The sequence below is a fragment of the Pseudorasbora parva genome, chromosome 24 (assembly GCF_024679245.1).
Source record: "Pseudorasbora parva isolate DD20220531a chromosome 24, ASM2467924v1, whole genome shotgun sequence".
Lineage (NCBI taxonomy): Eukaryota > Metazoa > Chordata > Actinopteri > Cypriniformes > Gobionidae > Pseudorasbora > Pseudorasbora parva.
This window is the reverse complement of record NC_090195.1, coordinates 15,034,559-15,060,041: the sequence shown is the minus strand read 5'-3', so window position 1 is coordinate 15,060,041 and position 25,483 is coordinate 15,034,559. Positions and strand designations below refer to the sequence as shown.

The following is a 25,483-nucleotide window of genomic DNA, read 5'->3' as shown; positions in this document are numbered from 1 at the left end:
ATGTTACTTACGCATTCCATACCACATCTTTGAGTAAACATGCTGTTGGCACCAGTATCAGGCCCAGCCAGAAGCTCCAGCACTGCATTACCCTGCCAGCCTAAAACAGAGATAAACAGATCATCAGTTATAAATCAGTGCTTAACAAATGTTACAACAAATCAATGGATGCTGGATTTTCCTCTCCTTACAACAGCTGTTGACTGACTGTGCCACCTTTGACCTGTTTGAGAGTTTAATTACCCATTTACCTAACGTTGCCGCCTGCTGTTAGCTCTTCTTTCTTGCTGTCTGTTGAATGGCCCAAATTAGAAGTGCCCTTTTCCACCCCGGGTTCCTTCTTACAACAAACCAGTTATAACAACTAATGCTACTTAAACTCATTGCTCAAATGGTCTTGTTTATTAACACAGATCAATTTAAAAGTCTTCGGCTCTATCATATTTTCCTGAAGTAACCTTTAATGTTAATCCAAGCGGCTGGAGAAACTTCACAGTGTGCAATCAAGTGCTCCCACTTTTAAGGATCCTCCACAGCTGATATCACAGACGGAATCTACTAGACTCCGAAAACCATTAGACGGCATCTCCGCGCGACAGCTGCGCATACACCCCCAGACCCAGGCCAACCCTACCAAATTCTCAGACGAGCAGACGCACAAAAATACACACACTGATACACAGAGCTGGAAAAACATGCATAATGTGTGCTCCTAGCTTGGCCTACATGGAGAGATGGAGAGATTAAGAAATCTGAACAGAGAGGGGAAAGAAAAGTCAACGCTGCAGGGTAAAGTGCGAGGGATGTCCCATCTTTTTCTCTCCCTCCGAGAGCAGCTGCTGTGATACTTGAGCACATTCCTGATTTCTGACACAAATCGAATTAATGGGCTGGAGGGCTTCAGAGCTCCATCCCACCCCTAACTGCTCCACACTCCCAAAGCACGCACACACTAGCTTTGTTCCGAAATATAGCGATCCGCCTCCATAGGTAGCATTTTAGAGCATGTATGTATTGCAAACCAAGAAATAATTATTTCATTAATATGTATAACAATATTTGTAATAAGTGTAATTTATTTAGCACATTTATCAATATTTTTATTATTGTTATTATTTATTTTATTCTTATATATTCTTATTATATTTATTCTTAAAAAACTTTTTAAAAAATTATGATTACACATATGAATAATAATACAATACTAAAATGTGTTGATACAAATTTTTATTTAATTATATGTATTTAAATAAAAATAATTATTTAATGTAATTATTGTGTTTAAAAATATTTTAATAAAAACAAACCTTTTAAAAAAAATGATTGTAAATATAATTAGAAACTACAGTGTGTTAAGGGTGGGTCCAAAAAAATAAATAAATCAATACAGCATAGCATCGCAATATTTTGCATGGAAATATTGTACTGATATACACTCACCTAAAGGATTATTAGGAACACCATACTAATACTGTTAGTTATGTCCGTAGTTGGGTCCATTCACTAGGTTCAAACAACCCAATTTCTGGGTTTGCCCATTTTCAACCCAACTTGGGTTGTTTTTAACCCAGCATTTTTTAGAGTGTGCAGTTGAAAAAAGGTCTTGAATCGCAATATATTGCAATGTGTTATTGCAAAACTCAGCATATCATTTTTTCCCCCCCAAAATCGCAATAATATTGTATTTGTAGTACAAGTACCGTGATAATATTGTAATATTGTATCGTGGGGCGTCTGGCAATTTCCACCCTGACAATGTGTGGATATATTTTAGTATATATTAAAAGAAATGGTAACTAATTAAATTATTGTTTTAATATAATTATCCAAAAAAAAAAATATATATATATATATGTAATATAAGATAAATGATTATAAATGTGTGAATAGAAATTTAATAATAAACTAAAAAATAGCTGTTTTACTCAATATTTGTATTTGCCGAATAAGCATATGATTATTACAGAACATGTGTTTTGTTAGCTTAGTGTTTTGTTAGCTTAGTAAAAAGTTATCACCTATCTCTACTGAAATCAATTGAGTCGTGTTCCGTGCACTTTACACACATAAGAGAGAATTATCGCCTATTTTTCTCAAATGAGTACTTAGATAATGTTCCATTTCAGTTAGGAAGTAGCCTATGAAGGCAGAAGACAGTGAAGCGGCTCACTAGGTTATGGAACAGAGGTACTTTGTGTATATATCCTTTGAGACAGGGGAGAAAACTTTTCAACAGTACTACACACACACACACACGTCTGTAGCATTGCACAAACCAGCCCACCCGCTTAAGTCAACACTTCCAGGGTAGGCCGTAAAAGCCTGGGGCTCGGGTGACTGTGTAGCAGGTGCAGGGAGACTGAGAAATGGGACGGCGGGCCATAAATCTGATACAGAACACCCAGAAAGCAAGTCATCCAGGCGCCGGGCTGCAGTCGGATGCAGGAGGTGAGTAAAGCACAAACATGAGCAGTTGTGTGTATTTGCACTCACCTGGCCCAACATATCCGGCGCTATAGGAATGCTCGGCCAGATTGCAGAATAGACGGCAAAAAACAACATCCAGAGCACCATGCTGCCCCATACAGCCAGATGAGAAAACTAGAACAAGAGAAAAACAGGTCATGGTCAGTTTCACACTGAATAAAGACTTCTTCAACTGTAATGGACACCGTGTGAATACCAAGGCTGCTCTACTTCATCACAAGATCTGGTGTGTAGACAGCTGAACGGACAGGGAGTGTCGACGTCCCCTCAACACACGGCGGCGGGACAGAGAAATGTCCTGACATAGCAGCGATACATGTTCCCCATCTATCTAAAGCACTTCCCAGAATATATATATGACCTTCCTATAGATCCAGACACATGATGTCAAGTGCAAAGTGTTCTATAATGTGATCTCCTTTCAGTTCAGATAGAACAAATGCTTTGAAAATAAATCTGATATATTAGAGGGCGCTTTCATGTATTTTCATAGTATTTTAGTCTTGTTAAAATATACTTTCTGAGTTTATGCTTAAAACAAGAAAAACATTTCTGACATTTTCTTTCTAGTTTTGTAGTATAAACTCTCTTAATTCTTAAACCCTTTTTAGAAAACAAGAGTTGATACTTGTTATACTCATTAGGAGGTTTTTTTGTGCAGTGTATAGAATCAAACACGTGATATCAAGTGCAAAGTGTTCTATAATGTGATCTCCTTTTACTCCAGATAGAACAAATCCTTTGTAATAAATGTTATGCATTAGACAGCACTTTCATAAGTGTTGCCAGAGACGCTCATTGCTTTGAGCTTGGATGGCAGGCGGTGAAGAGCACGTATGTGTGTGTGTTTGTGCTGAAAGATGGAGACTGACGTACCTTTGTCCATGCTGTGGTCTCCATACCGGCTTTCAGACATACAGTTACCACTACATACTGCAGCAGGAAAAGAGAGAGCGAGTCATAAATAACAGTAATGATATGCACTCATCATCCTGGTAAAACGTTCTACACAGCTTTAACACACAAAACCAGATGAGGGCTTTCACACAGGCATCGACTTACTATCGCCTCTAGCGATGTACGCTGCTTTAAAACACACAATTACACATTTAGCCCTTAAAGTAATCCTTGTACACACATACTGGCACACAGAAGCCTGCGAGGAACAGAAAAGAAATACCAGCACACAAAGACTTCCCTCCCCATGGGACTCATTCATTACTGTTTTAATGGCTAGAGTCTAGTATCGCCTCCAATGTACTGTATTTAATAGTCTGGGTAACACACACATACACACATGGCCTCGTTTTTATAATTCTTGGAAAAATATTGTTCACTGAAGTGAAATACTGTTTACTGATTGGCTAATGGGGAGGGAACACTAGTGACACACATTTACTGTACAGTGTAGACCAGTGTTGTTTTCTATTTAGAGGCTGAAAAGTGGCATGAAAAAAAAAGTTTAAGTCGAGTTTGCAGTCTGTATTAAATGTAAAATAATACAACTTCTTTCTTCTGCATGCTGCAACAAGTGATTCTTTTGAGCTGGTTCTTTTGATGAATTGATTTGAGCAAGGGTTAGGATTTGAATAATGAATTATTTTCCTAAACAAATACAGAATGAACATCTAACTCACTTACTGACTGGATTTTGACATGTACTTAAAGCGACAAAACATTCACAAGAGTTTTGTTGTAATTAGGGATGTGACAGGGTGATCGACTAATCTACTGTAACTAGACTACATTTTTGTTAAAGCTTTAATATTTTGTGTCAGAGATTTCAGATTTTTTTCAGAAGTTAGCATGAAATAAATTTCACCCTATTTCCTAAATGCAGATTATTAATCTTATTGTGAACAATTCACCAGTTGTTGTTTTTTTCCTGAAATCTTTATCAAAACTGGTGATGTATGCAGGACTTCTCTAATCATTTTCTTCTCTTAAACCCCGCCCCTTTCTTTCAATTAACTACAAACTAGCATTCAGCTCCTTCTCCATCCAATCAACAACTGATGGATTCAATTAAGTCACCATCTTCCATTATTTTCTTTTTTTTATTAATCCATTTCACTTGGATGTATGTCAAATATGAAAGATATGAAATATCTGTTTCTACCTCCATTTTATCATGACTTTAAAGGCGATGAACTAAGAGACAACTTCTCTGAGAGGGTTTCAGCATATCAAAACTTATCTCAGAGGTTGCATTTCTACCACAGCTATAATATTTAAAATACAGCTTGTGAAATAAATCCATTGACTTTAAGATAATTTCTGGACTACTAGACTTAACCTATTTTTAAGAACAAAATATCCATTAACCAATGGTTCTATCCAATAATAGACACACTGGCACTTGAAAAATTACTTAAAAACAAAATGACTGCTTTTAGAAAAATATGGAGCCCTCTTTTAATATGAACTTGAAATTTGAAATAATTAATATAATCTGATAAAGTAGTGATAAAGTAGTGATAAATTAGTTTAGTGACTTGCATCTAAGGTGTTAAATAGCGTGATTTTACAGTCAAGTGTATTTGTTTCTTTTCTCTCAGTTTTTTTTCTCCTTTGTTCTTTTCCTGTTTATTTGTCCTGTCTTTGTACCCAGCAATGAACTGTCTGTGTATTTTATGGTCATGTATATGCATGTGTTTCCATATGGATATGTATATTTTTTTTGTCTATTTACAATTTACAAAATAAATAAATAAATAAAAGACAAAAAAACTATTTTTTAAAACGCTGGTTGATGGTTTCACCTCAGAGAAAAAAGTATATGTAGAATTAATTCAGTGATACTTTTGTGTCTTTTTTAAATCTTGATGTTGGTCACTATTCACTGCCATTACATGGACAAGTGTTAGTGGTACATTAATATAAAAATAAAAAAAGAAGTGCGTACTGCACTAGAACAACACCAGGGTGAGTAAATGATGACTTCATTTTCATTTTAGGGTGAACTATCCCTGATATTTAGTCTAAATATTCCGGGATTTACAACCTTTTTTTAAGCTTAAGTTGATATTTCAATAATTTAATAACACATTTGTATGTTCACAGTTTTATTTGACATTTTTATTATTTAATTTACTAGCTTTTCACTAAAAAAGATGAAAATATGTATTTTTTTTCCACATCCCTAGTTGTAATAAATGGCATTTAAACCCCCCCCCCCCCCCAATACTTTACTAAATAATTGTATAAATATTAATAATATTTAACAAATAAGTATGATTTTGTTTAGTATGTAGAGTATGTAGTTAGGACCACAAAAATAGATTTGTGTACGGAAAACTCACTCAGAATATGAACTTTTAATAGGCCAGAAAAAAACTAAACCATTTCAAGCACTTTAAGTAATAAATTAGCTAAATTCCAGTCAGAACCATAAATACTAGAGCTGAAATGCAGAATTTCAGTCATAAATTGCCCACAAAAACCACTGGTGAGCGGCCTTGTCGGTTTTGATCAGATTCCGCAGAGTTCCTGTCGTTCTTGCTCTGAGTTATGGGATCATTTCACAAGGACTTTTTTCAAGAATAACCAGCGAAAAGAGAAATGAACAAGTTTACAGTGTAAACATTGGCGGCCAGCGAACGGAATAACAGCACTAGCAAGGAAATGATGTGTGACCTCTCATTGGCAGGGAGCTATGGAGAAGTAAATGCCACGCTGACAACTCACCGTGTAGACGATGTTCCCCACGAACAGGTAGTCGACACTGTTGCCGTTGTCAAAGGGAGTGTCTGAAGAAACAAAAGGGGCGATGAAAGATACTTAGCAAACGACACACTCAAGCCGGAGTGGTCTACATGTGTGCTTGTGAGTGCTTGAGATAGTTACCGTGCTCCAGGACTTTGAGTGGAAACCAGAAGAGAATAATGGAGTGAATGAGAGCATTTATACAGTGACCCCAAAAGACCTGGAAAAAGAGAAAGAGGCAATGAAAGAGAGAGGAAGGGAGGGACAGAAAGCAGGAACGGGAGAGGGGGAGAGTCAGTCAAGACAAACTAATGCCAAGATACACAAAGCCCACACAAACAGCTTCTCTGCAATTGCACTGCTAGTGCAATGTCCCCCAGATCACCCCTAAAACACACAAACACACACACATACAAACACTGATCCCCAGCTATAAATGAATGACTGTCTTATTTCAGCCTCATGAATCTCATTATTATCTGGATGGCAGCAGAGCTTCTTGCGCTGCTGTTTATCTACAGGGAAATCACAAGTCAAACAACCCGCTGACGTTGTGAACCACATCAGACCATCAATCAATCAATTATAACAGGATGTAGACAAGCACGCTGATCATAATAACAGTCTAACACTCACTGCAGACAGATTTATACGTCTCGCAGTATTTGTCGTGACAGTATGAGTAATTTGTGACTGAAAATGTGACTCTGTATCAGCTACTGAACTCTTGTTGTATGGTACCTTAGTGTTAAAACCTTCTGCGTTCTGTGTGATGCGGTACAGCTGAGGGAATCGTAGCATGTTCTGTTGACTGCATGGCCGGTCAACTATCCCCAGGGTGAAAGGAGGAAGAGCAGTAAAGATCTGAAACATACATGAAAGTGTTGTAGCATATTATATACTGTGTGTATGTGTATATATATATGATGTACAATATATAAATAGTTCCAAAAACAACTCGGATTTGGAACACTGACTTGGAAGAATCTGATTTGCAATGGATTTCATACATAGCAACAACAGCAAAAAACACTGAGTAAAACTTCACTATTTTAAATTGTGGGTTTTGGTGTATTTGTAAAATAGAATTAACTAATAGAATTCTAATTCTATGTTTTCTTTCACTGACAGTGGTCGACTAATAGCTGTGCAATGACTAATGCTGATATCTAGAGAGGAGGTATATGTACATTACTGTTTAAAAGTTTGTGGTCAGTATGGTTTTAGAAAGAAATCAATACTTTTATTTAACAAGGATGCATTAAAAGTGACAAAGACATTAATAAATGAAAATCTCAAATGCACGTTGTTCTTTTAAGCTGTCTATACATATTCTATTAATTTCCATTCAAGACTACAGAAAAAATAGTATCAAGGTTTCCACAAAAATATCAAGCAACGGTTTTCAACATTGATAATAAAAATAAAATAAATGTTTCTTGAGCAACAAATCAGCATTAGAAGTATTTCTGAAGGATCGTGTGACACTGAAGACTGGAGTAATGATGCTGAAAATTCAGCTTTGCATCACAAGGATAAATTTAATTTTAAAATATTTTAAAATAGAAAAGTTATTTTAAAATTGTAATAATATTTCACAATATTACTGTTTTTACAGAATCTTCATCAAATAAATGCAACATTGATGAGCATAAGAGACTTCTTTCAAAAACATTTAGAAAATCTTACTGACATGAAATTTTGAATTTTTGTATTTAATATATTTTAATAAAAGCAAATTAAATAGTTATTATACATAATTGTTGCAAAGTGGGCCCTTTTATCTAGACTGGTCCTACCAGACTCTTGTACATTTAATTGGTACAGAGAGTCTGGCCACTCTCCATTGACAAGCGTTAATTTCGTTAAAAGTGGGTACTCTGTTGAACTATTGGATCTGCCCAGAGCCACTCTGGATCTGCCATAACCAATCACTAACGTTTGGTCATGACATATGTCATCTCAAGCCATAGACTGTAGCGCACGACATCAACATGAGTCTCAGTCACTCCCTCTGTTCACTGATTGGATCGGTTAAAATTTGATCGGAGAAAACCAGAGAATATACTGCAAACGGAGTACTGAAGGAAAATGAAAATTGAGCCGAAGTACGTAGGAGGGCGGACCCAAGCTACCTTTAATCTGCTGATGAATCAAAAACTATCAAAGATAGGCTGATATATTGGTCTATTGCTATGACAATTATCTTGACCAAGCTGGATCTGTCCAACATCTTGGATGAACCATTTCATGAAATTTGCGGTGCATTCTGGGATTGCCTTTTTATGAATGATACATTTGATGCTGCCAAAGCCTTGTCAGTAGTGCACCTATGATGTGGGTATGGGTTTAAATAAAATAACACTATAAAAAAGAGAGATAAAAAGACACACACATACCACATTGTACAGGCCAATGCACCACCGTTCAAACAGGATCTGTCCAGAGAAACCATTTACAAATGCAAACCAAAGCTGTGGAAAAAAGAGGTGGAAGTTTGTTAAAAATACAGAAGTGAGAAGAATCAATCCTGTGATAATGAGAGGACACAAATAAGATGAGTAACATGGAAAGCATCTAGCAAAGTGCTTTCGGACAACATCAAACTCAAGGCAGAGGTCAGTTCATACAAACAAAAGGCTACACACACACACACACACACACACACACACACACACACACACACACACACACACACACACACACACACACACTTGCTGTCCATCCCCCACAATGTCTCTGCTATGAAGACAAAGACAGTCGGTGAACTTTGCCCTTTAAAGCTCTTCTTTGCTGGAAGCTAATCCTAAGTAAGACCCCCAAAACAACCTCTCACAAACACATGGACAGATGTGCACAGACAATCGCATTCCAAAAATATAGAGACATCTAAACATTTAACCTTTACCCAGATCTACCCATAACACACACACCCACCCACATCAGCACACAGTCCGATACACAGAGGCCGAGTCCTCAGGGGGGATGAGGGGGCATTTTTCTGCACCTGCTGCCATTTTAGGGGGTGGCACAGCTGACAAATGCTCCAATGAACAGCATGGTGACCCTGTCAGTAAAGCTCACACTTTACCTAGCACACACACACACAGATACACACGCATACACAGCTCTCGGATGACAGTGTATCTGGTATGCAGTTTTGAACTGGAAGGACCCAGCCACTATAGATAGGGGTCAGCGGCTCTTTGTCTGTGCCTGTGAGAGTGTGTGTGTGTGTGTGTGTGAGTGTGATGGAAAGCAGAAACTAGAGGGGGCATCTCATTTATCACTGTCAAACACTTCCATAAACAGCTGCAAGCAGTCTACTTAATGTACGCAAGGGTGTCCGTGTGAAAAAAAGGAGCGAAAAAGTGTGTAAGCATGTGTGTGTGTGTGTGTGTGTGTGTGTGTGTGTGTGTGGATAAGGTCTAGTTTGATGACTCTCTTTAAAAAGTGATCTGAACTCATACCATGTAAGTACAACACATTCCAAAGACAAAACTATGTTGTTTAAAGGAACAGTTTGACCAAACAGTTTGACTTTCTTTCCAAAAAAGAAAACAAAAATGAACTGTATGTTTTTTATAAAATTGTCTTGTATATAAAAGGTATCCACACATTTTGATCAATTAATTTCTAATATATATATATATATATAAGAAATTAAAACACACACACACACACACACACACACAAACAAGGGCTGTCAATCGATTAAAATAAAATAAAAATCGATTAATCGCATATTGTCAACTCATGATTAATCACAATTTAATCATAACATTTAACATTTTTATCAGTTCTAAATGTACCTCAAATGAATATGTTTCAAGTTTTTAATATTCAAATCAACATGGGTATGGACAAATATGCATGCTTTATGCAATTGGACTTTTATTATTACTGAAACCATACTCAGAGCATGAAGACTAGACATGTATCAAAGGTCACAGATGTTTTTCAAAGAACTTGTTCATGTCTCTTAAACCTAAGCTTAAAAATTCAGAATAAGCAGTGATTTCTCTCATTTTCAGAATATAAATAAAGGGAGTTTTTACAACGGCAGTTTAATTCAGAACAGGGCGCAGTTCGTATGAAAAATTGGTAATGTGAAAGCTGCCATGCGGACCTGTGAGCGCACCAGTACCGCACCATACCTGGAGGAGGTCCATATTCCACGAGTAGGAATATAGTGCGGCCCCTTTAAGAGATGTGCATTCCCTATCGAACTGCAGGTATTTTGTGTGTGTGTGTGTGTGTGTGTGTGTGTGTGTGTGTGTGTGTGTGTGTGTGTGTGTGTGTGTGTGTGTGTGCCGAGCTGTGCCGCGATTCACACGAACAGTGTGAGAAACGCGGACTCAGGACCGCTCTTATTCAGAAAAGTAACCTGTGTATTAGTTTTAGCCGATTGTAATGTATTTACTTCATTAAAACACATGTACTGTAAGTGGTGATGGTGTTAATGATTTACCTCAGACATGAACGAGAGTGAGCTTCAGTGCATCGTGCTCGGACTGCAGAGAGTGCGCTCAATGAAAAAACGCATTATTCTTTTGACCTGGAGTCTAATAAAAGTTAAACAGAAAATATACTAGCTAATGTAGTCTATAACTGCACTTAATGTTTGCTGCTGCATCCTCTACGTCTTGGCTGATCTCAATTTCTCTACGGACCATGGATCAAACAGAAAATATGCGCTGCGTTAATCGCACGTTAATAAAATTAGTGCTGTTAAAATTATTTTGCTTTAACGGGTTAATTTTGACAGCCCTAATACACATATACACATACATACTTATATATATATATATATATATATTCACTTAGAACTGTTACACACTACCTGAAAGGTCATTTAAAAAAATCCAAAATAGGGGCACTTTAAATACCAACCCTGTTTTAAGATAGCTCTGTTCGTTCCTCACACAAAGCATGAAAGGCATTGTAATGAAAAGAGCATGAATCGTTCACATGATCTTTTGTGTTTCAAAGAAGAAAGAAAAAAATATGGGTTGGATACATAACAGAATATACGTTTGCGTGAACTACCCCTTGAAAAGTCTCAGACACACTTGATTGCTGTTATGTACGCACCTCTATGATGTACAGAACCACATTCTTGTAGAAACAGTACAGGATACATTTGGTGACCCGGTTGTAACTCCAAGCCCCGTGAACCAGTAAAAGCTTCTCCAGGTATGAGAACTACAGAGAAAGAGGTTGAGAGAAGAATTAGTTTGCCCGCAGGAACACATGTGAACCATTACAGCAGGATCGGCTACCCGGATACAACAGCGCTGTGGGCAGAAGACTGCTGTGTGTTTTGTGTTGTGGTAGTGTAATTACAGTTTTAAGGATGAGATGCGTGTGTGTGATCGAGTCACAGAATAATGAATCACATGAGTGTGTTTGTGTGTGTCAGACCTGAGCTATAGAGTAGTCAGATGAGTTGGTGGCCTGCATGCCCTCATTCCCGCTTATGCCCACTCCCACGTGTGCCGTTTGTATCATGCCTACGTCGTTGGCTCCGTCTCCGATGGCCAGCGTGATGGCCTTCACATGCTTCTTCACCATGTCCACAATCTCGGACTTCTGAAGCGGAGACACCCTAAAAGAAAAATATGATAAAAGTTAGTCATTCAAGTTACATATAAGGAAAATGCACATTTTTCTTAAATATGTTTTATAATGTGCATTAATGGACAGTGTCATAAAATTGATGATGTCATCAGACATTGCACTTGGGAAAACACACATTTACTTATTTGGCAGCTGTTGCACAGACCATAATACTAGAACTGCTGCAAGACAAAGTTTTAAAGTTGTCCAGAAAAGTATGAGCTAGTACTGACACATATGATTTCCCTAATATCGTGAGCATGGTAAACTCATAAAAATCGAAAATCGAAAAGACAAATCCTCCCCAAAGCACTTTCTCTTGTCATTGTGTTGATTGATTCCACCCTTTTTCCACTATAACTCTATAGCTCAGTGAGCCGGGGGAGATTGGAGGCCGTAGGCAGATGAAAGGCGGGCTAATGTTCTTCATGGTGGAATTGAGCAGAAAATAAGAAGGTTAAAGCAGCTCTTTAAACAAACAGTGTGTGAACTCAGGAAACAGTGCATGGAATGCACACACACACACATTTGTGCTCCTCTCTGCTGGTTGTCTGTGGATGTGTGCAGTTCGGGACAGTGTGGGGGGTGCTTGAAGGGTTGGTTCAGTCGGTTTGTAGGGCCTTAGAGACCGCAGTCCGGATATGGGCTTCATGCAACAGCAAGTCAATTACTCCCTCTCACAGATGGAAACACAATTTATTATCGAATCAGAACTGTCTGAAGCTTACAGCATACTTATTTATATTCAGATTATGTCCAGATAAACATTTACAGTACTCAACAATGTGATGTGAATGACTGCATTGTCTACCTGTGTGCGTGTGTGTGAGTGTATAATGACAGTAAGTGAGTCATTAGTTTGACATTTGCACAGAGCTCGGTATATTACATTACCTCTGCACAGCCTCTCTGTTCTGGGAGCCAAGCGCTTATATTCACCAGTTATTTAGTCACCCAGGGCAAGACACAACCTTTTACTTCAAGACGCACACACATGCTCTGCCACATGCAGTACACACATACACAAGCATGGCTGTTCAGTGCTAATGCCTGAATGAATACCCATAACAAATAAAAACCCCAGAGAAGATCTCTTTAATATCTTAAATGTTTCCCCGAGACAACAATGAGATTATTTGGAGAGCAAACCAAGACCTGTGTTTATGACGTTCTTATTTTTTCCTGATAAAAAAAATCCTAGCAATCTTACAGGTCTCCCCAAGAGTTAAAACAATTATGACCGTCTCAAAATGCTTAGATTATCGAAGTCGAACTTAAACATTTCTCATCAAATTCTTCCAAATTATCTGAGCTATTCCATTCACATTCATGTTACATTTTTATATTCACATTAACTCTATATTCTTCCTGTACATCAACCTGGGGACATACTGTATATAGTACCGGTCAAAAGTTTAAAAATAAATAACTTTTTTTTATGTTACGCTTTACAATAATTTACAACGTTTTTGAAATACATATCTTATGCTCATCAAGCCTGCATTTGTTTGATAAAAAATACAGGGAAAAAACTGTAATATTGTGAAATATTATTACAATTTGAAAAGAATGGTTACTTTATTAATATAATAGTATCTAACAATATACATCTTTACTATCACTTTTTATCAGTTTAACACATCCTTGCTGAATAAAAGTATTCATTCTTTTCAAAAAAAGAAAAAAACCTGACCAAAACCTTTGAATGGTAGTGTATATTGTTACAAAAACTTCTGTTTTACTTTTTATCCACCAAAGAATCCTGAAAAAATAGTCATCAAAAAGGTATCACTTCAGCATATTAGAATGATTCCTGAAGGACCATGTGACACTGAAGACTGGAGTAATGATGCCAAAAAATATGCTTTACATCACAGGAATCAATTATTTTTAAAAGTATATTGAAATACAAAATGATTATTTCATTTTTTATTTTATTAAATTGTAATAATATTTCACAATGTAATGCTTTTTTCTGTATTTTTTATCAAAGAAATACAGGCAGGATTAATATTAAAAAAATAATAATAATAATGTTTTGATGTTTTATGGGGACTTTCCATAAGCGTGGTGGTTTTTATACTGCATAAACTGTATATTTTATCCCCCTACACTGCCCCCTATCCACCTACCCATCATAGGAAACATTCTGCATTTTTACATTTTCAAAAAATATCACTTTGTGTGATTTAATAGATGTTTTCCTCATGGGAACCAAAAAATGTCCCCCATAAGGACAAGGATTTCGGATATTGCCATCTTTGTGGGGACATTTTGTCCCCATAACATAAGGACTACCTGAAATACATTACGGCTATTGTGACCGAGATACTTTGGTGATTCCCTCCCCAGTGTCAATTATTTTTATTTCTTAAAATAAACTATTAATATGTCCAAACTAAAGGGCAACATCTGATCAATAACTTCTGGGATTATCATTAGCTTGTTTTTTAATGCAGTGATGTTGATGCATTTCTGGGGATGATTGTGTGTGCTTTTGTCCATATACCTGCAGCATATGACAGCCTTGCAAGACAGTGCAAGGTCGAGGAAGGCCTGCCGCACTTCGAAAGAGAGGGCGTATTTGAGCGTCTGTCCATCTATGATGAGTGCCAACTCGTTCTCCTTCCTCAGAGAGTCACCCAGTGAGGAGCAATGAGCTGTTAGTGTGGCCCTGGTAGCCTGGGGGACAAGAAAGGGAGCAAATTTATAGCCACACTTACTGAAAACCCATAAATATATTACATTACGTTTATATTTGTCATTTTTACAGTTTAATTTCTATACCATGTCCATAGCTATATAAAAGCACTTCAATCCCTTCCTGAGACGCATGCCAGCACGCATTTATTTCTCTAACACTACACTTCATGCACTTCTCACGCACACACACATGGATCACACACATATCTGAGCAGGAGCGTAATGCCAAAGGAAGTTGAAGGGGATGTTTTAAGTGGTGTCATTGGGGCTGTTAGCGCCACAGTCTCTCTCTCCCGCTCACACACACATACACACACACCTGTTACACATCATCCTGTCACCCGAGACACTCTAAGCCCTTAAAGGACTCGAAAGCATGAACTGTTGGCCAACAAGAACTTTATAAGGGGAGAGAGAGTTAGAAGTATGATCAAGGATGGAGGAAGGGAAGAAGGAAAAGGAAAGTTTGTCAAGAACTTTGATGTTAGCTAGCCAGTTAGCATTTTAGAAAAACAACAGATGTCTATTAGTATGTCCACATTTAGATAAGAAGGCAAATGTGTGAGACAAAAATACATGGAGAGATAAAAAGAGAAGGTGTAATATATGCGTGTGTGTATTAAATTGTGGCTGCAGGTGGTTTATGATTGAGATCTTGATAATGGGGACATAATCACTAATAGAGAAAACAAACATCCTTCATTCTGTAACGAGAACCATGTGGACGACGCAGCACGCAACGAGGCACGGCGCTGGCGGCCACACGCATCCACACACAAACATACATGAATGCAGCTGTTGAAGTCCCTGTCAGCGCTACGACAGCTTTCGTGTAACACAGAGGATGAGTTCACTCCATACTGCCGACTCTAATCAATGTCTTGCTGAAACGATTGACTTGCTCCAAAACTTGGCGAGCTGCATAAGCTTGCATTTAGACAGAAAGATTGTTCCAAAAGGTAGGAAACCTAATTATGTTACCTCCTAAGACAGTTGTCACATTTTACTCTTTCATCACATCACTCTTTTTGTATAAAAGGCAATCCCACAATGCACTGCGCTGCCCTTGTGAAAAAGTGTGCGTAGTTTACCTCCAAATATATTTTTTAAGAACTATAATATTAATAATAAAATCAACACTTCAATCGTTTTAAAAAGAGCACAGTCAAATTAAAAGTTTTACTTTAAAGTGTGTTAACTTTTTTAAGTAACATCATTATGTTTTTAATAATCTTTTGTGTTCTAAACTACACTTATTTTTACGTGTAGACTAATAAAATAAAGGACATGTAAAGCACTTGATTATAATTTGAACCTGCAGTATACAATTCGAAATAAAATTTTAAAGTAAATATATTTTAAATGTACTAAATGTGTAATTACGATTAGATTTAATTACATGGCATACGAGTTTCAATAGAAATTACATTTAAGTTGATTTAATTACCATGAATGCTTGACAGTATATTCGACAATAAACTTTAACTATATTTCAAAGACAATCAAAGTAATTATGAAATTGTATATAAAGATCCTAAAGTCCTATTCAAGTGGGTAAAAAGTCTTAAAAATTCAACTAATTGCATTTAATCTAAGATTAAACTAACATATTTTCATTTAATTGTAAATAACATGCATAAGTATTCGAAAAAAAACAAAATTATTTTCGCACTTTAAAATATATACTTATCTTTATACTTTTATAAGTACATTATTTCCATATGTACTATTTTTTAAAGTATGCTAAAGTGTAATTTTTTCACAAGAGTGAGGTCAAATATTCAGGCAGGAATAATACTTCATTTAATATTTGACTATTTGTATGCTCATAATGATTATTGAATCGTTAGCTTAGCAGCATGCTAACATCAATCCTGACTTAAACTAATAGCAAGTTGAGTCGCATGTATGGTGCCCTATTTATGCTTCTGTCTATGCAGAGCATTCCAGGGGGGTTAGGATGTTCCCTCAGAAGGCAGCTGTCTATGTAGGCAGTAGGAAGAGAAGCAGTTCGAGGTTTTGGAACGCAGTTTATAGTGAAGCTGAGATCAACCATCAAGATTCCTGAGTAACTAGAGCTCATCTCCTCTCCTCAGCTCAACCCGAACATGTTTTGCCTGTGTGTGTGTTTATCTTTTCATTCAGGAATTCCTGTTTGCTTTCACCTTTCCCGGGAAAACATGAGGGAAAGAAAAACAGAAACGTAATGAAAGAATTAAGACTGATTATGGATCAACTGTGTGGTGAAAGTCAAAGCATTTGCGTCTCAGTGTGTATACAGTGGCCTAAGAAAACTGCTACTCGTAATTCATTAACAACTAAATTTCCCAGCTAACTTAGTTGAAAAGAGAGAGCCGTCTTTAATAATAAACTGTCTCCATTAGACACTCGCGGCTGGTTTGATTTAGTATTAACTTCAGACAGGATGTGTCAATGTGTCTCTCACCAGGGTGTGAGTCTATAAATCTTTATCTGGGACTAACAGGACTGTTTGCATATCTTATTTATTTAACAATTAAATGACCACATTAATGACCGTCTAAATGTTTGTGTATGAGTGGGTGAGTTGGTTTGTGTGCGTGTGAGCAATTAGCTTAGCATTGCAGTAAACATCTTAATACTCCAACACAGAGGTGCTAATAAGGCTGAAGAACGTGCCAGTCAAACCTCTAGCTATCACGGCTGCCAGCATCGTGTCCATGGGAACCGCCAACAGTCACTAAATCTTAATCCCTGGGAAACCAGAAACCACACACTGAACACAGAATTTATCCTGCATTAATGCAAACTCAAGCTATATAGTTTCACTGACCATAACCTTGCCAACACTTCAGGACATGGGTTCCTAACAACTGGGACAGGGATTGCAGCAAACTTCCAATAGGGGCAAAAAACATAACTTCTCACTTTATTTACAAATTCATGCAACAACGTCTGCTCTCGCGTCATCATAACACACATACGTCGAGGTGCTCTCTTGAACGTGCATTGGAGATTAATTTTCTGTTAATAAAGTGGTACAAAAGCACTTGCATCATAAAATAAAGGTTAAACCACTGGAGTCACATGGATTACTTTTATGATGTCTTCACTAACTTTGGCTGTAGGCTGGGAATGGAGGGACTTAAAGTTTTCAGAATTCCTTAAAAAGACCTTAATTTGTGTTTTCCGAAGATGAATGAAAGTCTTATGGGTTGGATTAGGTGACATTAAGGTGAGTAAATGATGACAGAGTTTTCATTTTTGGGTGAACTATCCCTTTAAAGGCACAATATATAAGATAAGATTTTTGGATTAAAATATCCAAAACCCACTGGAACAATGTTATATATTTTGTTGACTTGTGTTCTTACATTATCCTCAATGTTTCCAAGAATGTTTAAATCCAGAGAAATAAGCTATTTTAACCAGGACACGGACCGTGTCCATGCGTCACCTGTCAATGACATCATCCCCGCGTTAACCTCGATTTCCGTTTTATTTTGTAGAAACCGGAAGAAAACTAACCATTGTTATATAGCTCAACACAGTTAAACTCAACTCTCGTTTTCTTGATTTACCGCGAGTACCATGTTTTACCATGCCTAATATCAATCTAGCTTACTGCAGTGTGCAACAAGTGTCTCATATTAGCCGCTTCGCAATGCTCAGATTAGCATTATAACATAACTTTCAAAACACTCAAATAATGTATAAAATATGATAAAACAACGCTGAGTTACCACACATACGCATTACTGGAAGAAGCGGAAGGGGCCGTCTGTGGCATAGCAAAAGCTCCACTGCTCTCGAGCTGTGTGTCACGGTTGTCTCTCATTAGCAATCGTTCAAGCGGCTTCATTCCGCTCTAGCAGCTTTTAGCCCCACCCTGCTTCATACTACATGAAGTCCCGTATAATGAGTCCCGTCTAATTCTTTTCCACTGGCTGTAGAGGTAAAGACAGCATTAACATGAATTAAAACAATTAATCTAATTAATTAGAGGCTTTGTAATTAATTAATCGAAATTAATTGCATTTTAATTGCATATAAATAAATATTTGACCTGAGAACAGTGAGAAGTAATTTTTCACATGGATTTTTAGTATACCATTGAATAATGACTGAATACATAAGCTTAATCAACAAAATATTGTTTATTTATTTCAGTCCAGCAGACCAGTGCAATGTTTGCCATTAAGTGTAGCAAAAACATATTTGTGATATTTGAGGCTCGATGTGCTGCAGTGATATGCAAATTCCTTGTTGTATAGCTTGCACACAACCATGCTCTTGTTGACGCTTCCATCCTTTCATTTTTTTAAACAAAATTTCCCATCCACGGGGCCAAGCAAAGCGGTCTCATCAGCTTCTCCGTTCATGTTCACTATGGTTTGTTGTTGTCATGACTCGTGAACATGCTCGTGAATGCTAGTTGGTGTTCCAGTATAATCGGCCCGTCAAAACTCATTCATTGAAAAACGTTCCGCGGTGCAAAAATAAGTGTAGTTAAATTTTTTTTGCGTAATTAATCTTAATTAACGAGTTAAACTCCTGTAATTAATTAATCTTAATTAACGTGTTAAAGTCCCGGCCCTAATTTTTATACATGACTAAAAATGGAAAATCCTCCAAAATATTTTACCAGTACTTCCCAAATGACTTAAAGTCATGGGTCCTTTGAATATTGTTGTAGACAATGGAGGGCCTTGGAGTCAAAAAGGTTGTGAACTACTGCTTTAGTAAAATAAATAAATGAACAAATAAATAATGCAAGACTAGTAACTGTATGAATATATAAATCAAATTAAAATGGTACTTTACGATTAAGTTGTTAATGTTCATTTATAATAATACTGTTCAGTTTTCATTTATAAAACAATGCTACAATAAAAAATTGTAGCATTAATTACATTCATTGTTAGTGTGACACCTTATACATTAACAAATGTTAACGAAACCATTTTATTTAAGTCTTACCACTAAAATATTATGCAAGCAACATATTAATTGCAAATATTTAATTGTATTATAGCAGTTGTTTTATGCTCTTAAAATCATGATGGACGCAGCCATGTGTTGAATGAGTTCAGGTGGTGATGAGATTTTAAGTGAAATCTTTGACCGGATGGAATGAGCGAACAGACACTATTAGACAGCTGCTGGTGATGCAGTTTTACTGTTATTCTATCATTTCTATCAAGACCTCTTGCTAGGAACTCTTGAGAACTCTAGAGAAAACTAGTGTTATACCCATTAAGGACTCATTTAGACTCCAGACTTCCCCTATTTTGGATGTACTGTACATTTTTCTCTGTCATTCCCTGACAGATATCAAAAGTGAATGTATTTCATGATCCAAGCTAAATGTTATTTTCTGTATATCTTTGTGCTGGGAACTGAATAGAGTACATGTTCTCACAAACACACATACATTTATAGAAAACACTACTGTACAAGTGCGCGCACACACACACACACTGGAGCTTTGTTGTGTTCTCAGGTTCCTGCGAAAGGGATCTTATCACATTTATATTTAGAAGAGAGAGAAAGGCCCCTTTGGTGTTACATATCACAGATCACATTCTCCATTCATAGAGAAATCTCTCTCACACACACACACACACACACAAGTGAGTGAGACATTAAAGGCCAACTGCTGTGACATATGACAGGTCACCTTATCTGTTCAATGGCAGTTGTGTCATAAACAGCATAAGGCAGCAAGACTCTCTCTCTCTCTCTCTCTCTCTCACACACACACACACACACACACACACACACACACACACCTTATATTTAAAAAAATAATAATAATAATACAAAATTATAAAATAAAATACAATTCAATTCACAAGCAACCACAAACTTTGGAATGGTATAATATATATAAAATGAAAGCCTATGCCTATAATATTTTTATTATATAGGAACTTTTATAAAAGTGGAACTTTTATAAAAGCAATAACGTACGTGTAATGTACGTTGTGTGTGAAAAAAAATAGAGGAGTGGAGTAATTGTCCTACAACGGAGTAGTTGTAAAATCTGAATTAATCATGACTTAAGGTTGCTGTTGTTGTAATGAAATTCCTGAGGATTTTATTTTTAACAGTCAAATGTTCCTTCCTTTCAATAAATATCACGTATAATAAACAATCAAGAATATATTCACAATACAACAATTTCAATGAACTTAAAGGAACACTAAAATATTCTTCTCTTGCCATGCAAGTTCAAAGTGACCACACAAAGCTCAAAAAAGGACAAAAAATTCCATCACAAGGTTTTCAACTTAAAAGAACCATTAGTGGTCCATATGACTGAACTATATTTGCTATATTTAAGTTGTTTTTGGAGTCGGAATGATCTGTCATTGTAGCAATAGCTGAAAACAACTTCAAAAATGTGTACTTTTGTGTTGGACAGACAAAATAAGCTCATAAACATATGGAAATAAACAGTAACTTCTTGAACGTAAGAAACTACTAACATCATTTTCATCTTAGGGTGAACTATCCCTTTAAATGCCAGAAACACCCCATACCATTAGAAGCACACAAACATGTGGATACCTGTAGTGTTCTGGCCACCACATCATAATGTGCGTGACAGAGAGATTTTGATTATTGCGCATGTGCTGACCTCTTAATTCTGGGTATAATATTTGTATTACACAAAGGGAAGAGGAAAGAGGAGCACAAACTGTGTGTGTATGATTAATGATGACTACAGTAAGTATGTTTGTGTAAGTCATGTAATGCAGGCTGTGTGACAGCAAATGTGGAACGCAGCCTATCAGAAAGATCAGAGAGACAGTGTGTGTGTGTGTGTGTCTGGGAAAGTAAGAGTAAATATGTGTGGGCCACGGAAAGAATATGCACGACAAAGGAAGGAGGCAAAGAAAATGTTTAGATAAAAATAACTCCATGTGTGTTACAAGGACACCAGCTGTCTGAATGGGACTGTGTGTGTGTGTCACAGCGGAGTGACAGATGGAACTTGTCACAGAGTCTGAGTCAAAAGCCATCATGTTTACCCAGGAGGCTTTGCTGGCAGAATTTGTTTTGACGAGATTGAGCGCCAAAAGGAGATCGCGTTACACCTCACTCCACACACACACTTATGCTCGAACACACTCTAATGCACTCCCTGTTCCTGTAAATCTGGGAGCCGCTGATAGACGGAGGAGGAGTTGTGTGACAGGAGAGACAGAGAAAATCGACCAATCACACCATCAACAATGATGAACTTATTTGTGCATTATATAGATGACAGACAGAAAGAAAGGAGGAATACATGAAGGACTGTGATGTGTTGGCCCAACTGTGCGTTACACGAAACGACAGCTGACACACTCGCTCTCATTCACACACACACACACACACACACACACACACACACACACACACACACACACACACACACACACACACACACACACACACACACACACACACACACACACACACACACACACACACACACACACACACAGCTGTGACATTAAGCTCACCCCAGCAGAGGTATTGTGGGTTATTTTAAGTGCTCGGTAAGATAAAAAGGAATTCTTTTTGAGATTTTAACCAAGACAAGAACCTCCCATCTCCTTAAAATGTCAATCTTTTACTACGCTTTTTACTAGTTGCATAAAACGTACAAAAAAAAAGCCAATAAACACTCATTTAATAAATCCTATAATGCAGTTGGACAATTTTCAAAAGTACAATATTGATTACTGCAAACAGCAGCCCATTAGAGGCAGAACAAAACAAAACTATAATTTATTAATCGCTATCCATTGAAACCACAAAATCTTGTTGCTGGGCCGTAGGTTTTAGATTGAGCCTAATGGGACTACTAACATTGAGCCTGGATTTCCATCACGGATTTGGCATCAACAAACAAGTCAAATGAAAAGACGTGACATGACAAGTAATTACTGAAAAAATGGGAATGAGTAATATACCCTTATAAAATAGATTCAGTTCTGCATGCTGATTGATCAATACATGTTTTAGCACAGCTGCTAGGATAAAGAGTAAATTAGGATTTTTTTTCCCTTTTAATATTTTTACTGGCCCCACCAAAAAAGAATATATATTTATTCTTTGCAATGCATTTTAAAATTTGCTAGAAATATTTATTCTATTTAAATATTTCTATTGGTGCTACCATTCAAATGTTTTAAATAATTATACATAAATAATTATAAAATGTATCCAGATTTTATATAACATTAATAATCTTATATAACATTTATAATGTTCCAAAATATTTTAATTTTAAAATAAATTTCTTTTCATCAACGAATCCTGAAAACGGTGTGTCATGATTTCCACAAAAATATTAAGCAGCACAACCGTTTTCAACATTGATAATAATAAGAAATGTTTTGGAGAAGCAAATAAAAGTAATGATGCTGAAACTTCAGCTTAGCAATCAAAAGAATAATTTTATTTTAAATATATCAAAATAGAAAACTTAGAAAAAATAGTTATTTTTAACCATTTAATTGCTGTTTCAAAATATTAGTTTTAAAGGTGCACTATGCAGCTTTTGTCCACTGGAGGGCGCTTATGCAAAACAAATGCGTAGTTTGATGACGCAAAGTGTGAGAGCAGCATCTTGGGAGATGTGGTCTTCTCATCACAGCCGGTGGAAAATAGGACTCGGGCAGAAATCACGTTCATGCATGCGGTTATTAACGTTACTGTAGTCTAAAGCAGAGCAGGACCGAGTGTTATGGACCTGAGCAAATCTGCTGAAACGATTGTTAAACAAATACCCGCCTCGCAAATACCGGGACTTTTATTATGACGGGACGGGACTTATTTGCCGGGCGCCTGCACAGATCCGCTCTTCCGGTTATGATTTTGAGGTAATGGAGCTCTGTTTATCATATTAGATACATTTAAGTGTGTTCAAAACAATGTTATGACGTTACTCCGTGCGTTCAGTTGTTCACACTGCTAAGAATAAAGCGCTCCTGCCAAATAAAAGCCGAAACCGAGGGTAACGCAGATATGACGCAATTGACAGGCGACTCTCTCAAATATATAACACTGGCCTAGTGGTTTTTGGATATTTTACTGCAAAAATACTACATAGTTCACCTTTAATATAATATAATATAATATAATATAATATAATATAATATAATATAATATAATATAATATAAAAAAAATTTACAGACCCCATACTTTAGTAGTATATATATATATATAGTGTATATAAAACACACCACTTACATTTTTGCTGTTTTGGCTTGCTAACATTACAAACATTAAATTTACAATGAGAGAAATTCTACAGCTATAATGTAACTCAATAAATCCATAAACATACCATTGGCATTCAGTTGCAAAACATTAATGACTGAGTCTTTACCCGTTTTTAAATTACATGCAACATTCAGCACTTGTGCTTCTCATCTGAAAATGGATCTGTGAGTTTAAAATAAGCAATTTGATGCTAGGGGTAACAATAACCTTTAGCCATAATTATATTTACAATATAGCGTGGCCTCTTAAAGCCCCAATCCAACAACAACTAAACTGACTCATCTGAACATACTGTTTTCATTTTACAAACAGAATGACTGGAAACAAAATGAGCCAAAAACCTGCCAACTGTATTTTTACAAACTGTTATCAGTATTTCATTCTAAACAAGGGAAAAAAAAATTAAACACAGAACATTCATCCTGTTTCTTCCCGGGAGCTTTTGTTTCCAGCGCTCTGTTCTGTCTGTGTGTGTATTTATGCATGAGTGTATGTGTGTGAGTGATGCTCTGCTGTCTGGCTGACTGTTCTCAGAGATCTGAGACTTTACAAGCTTCCTAGTATGAATATCTTTGCCTGGAAGTAATTAACCTTGTGTGTGAGAAAAAAATAGAGGAGCGGAGTAGTTGTCCTACAACTGAGGAGTTGTAAAAATAAGGAAAACATTAACAAAGAGATTGATCGCTAAAATTGATAGCTATTATAATTCACCTTTTAAAACTAGAATGATAAGCATTCCTTAAAGCATTTCTCCTTTAAAATCAACATAGGGGACAGGAATGTTCTTCTAATGGAGAAAACACCTGTGTGCTATTCAGCTTTTATTCATGTGCTTTTATATGTCATAACGAGTGTGCGTTCAGCTTATGTGTGTGTTCATATGATCCATCATGGCTTTCATCATGTTCTCAATGATGCCACCAGACACCTTAATTACCTTCACCTGTACAGGAACAAAGACACACACTTTCTTCACCCGTCCACACCCAGCGTCCTCTAGAGAAAACGCTTACCAACACACACACACTCACAAACACAATATGTACTCACATCCAGGGAATCTTCATTGACGATGATGAGGGACATGCCATGTGACACCAGCTTACAGGAGTAACCTGAGACACAGAGGAGAGTTACAGTAGAGGCGTTACACAAAGCCACACGTACACACCCCAACAACAACTTAACCTCTTTGTATATCTGTCATTACCCACTAATGCCTGTCTGCTGTCCACTGCTTTATCTCCAGTCTCACCCAATTTATTTTGAGCTGTCTGTCTGCAGCGCCCGCCTGACTGCCTATCTATCCCTCCTTCCACGTCTCCATTAATCTGGGAGTCTGCTTCTGTGTTTTCAATCAGTGTCTGTTTGATATTGTTTTGTGTCATTGCACTTCTGTCTGTAATTTAAAAAGTAATTATATATATATATATATATATATATATATATATAAAATAAAAGTAATAAAACTCAAAACTCAAGGCTCATTTTCTGATTTCTGAATCGATTCCCTTAAATGATGGCCTTTTGAATCTTTATTTGAGGAACACAGAAGAGAACACAATGCTGAATAAAGTCGTAGTTTTTGATATTTTTGGACCAAAATGTATTTTCGATGCTTCAAGAGATTCTAACTAACCAACTGATGTCACAGATGGACTACTTTGATGATGTTTTTATTAGCTTTCTGGACATGGACAGTAAAGT

General features: G+C 36.7%; 1 protein-coding gene across 6 annotated transcripts in view; it reads right to left on the bottom strand.

Annotated features, from left to right (window-relative positions):
* The window catches only part of atp8a2 (ATPase phospholipid transporting 8A2), a 64,931-nt gene that overhangs the window by 10,198 nt on the left and 29,250 nt on the right, over positions 1-25,483 (bottom strand). For all 6 annotated transcript variants that reach the window (XM_067435547.1, XM_067435548.1, XM_067435549.1 and 3 more), the window contains 11 exons: positions 24,827-24,891; positions 14,321-14,493; positions 11,617-11,800; positions 11,287-11,397; positions 8,592-8,666; positions 6,934-7,056; positions 6,334-6,412; positions 6,175-6,236; positions 3,364-3,420; positions 2,494-2,601; positions 12-100 (listed from right to left, as the gene is read on the bottom strand). In XM_067435547.1, coding sequence (XP_067291648.1) covers positions 12-100; positions 2,494-2,601; positions 3,364-3,420; positions 6,175-6,236; positions 6,334-6,412; positions 6,934-7,056; positions 8,592-8,666; positions 11,287-11,397; positions 11,617-11,800; positions 14,321-14,493; positions 24,827-24,891 — 1,126 coding nt within the window. The remainder of the gene's footprint in view (positions 1-11; positions 101-2,493; positions 2,602-3,363; positions 3,421-6,174; positions 6,237-6,333; positions 6,413-6,933; positions 7,057-8,591; positions 8,667-11,286; positions 11,398-11,616; positions 11,801-14,320; positions 14,494-24,826; positions 24,892-25,483) is intronic.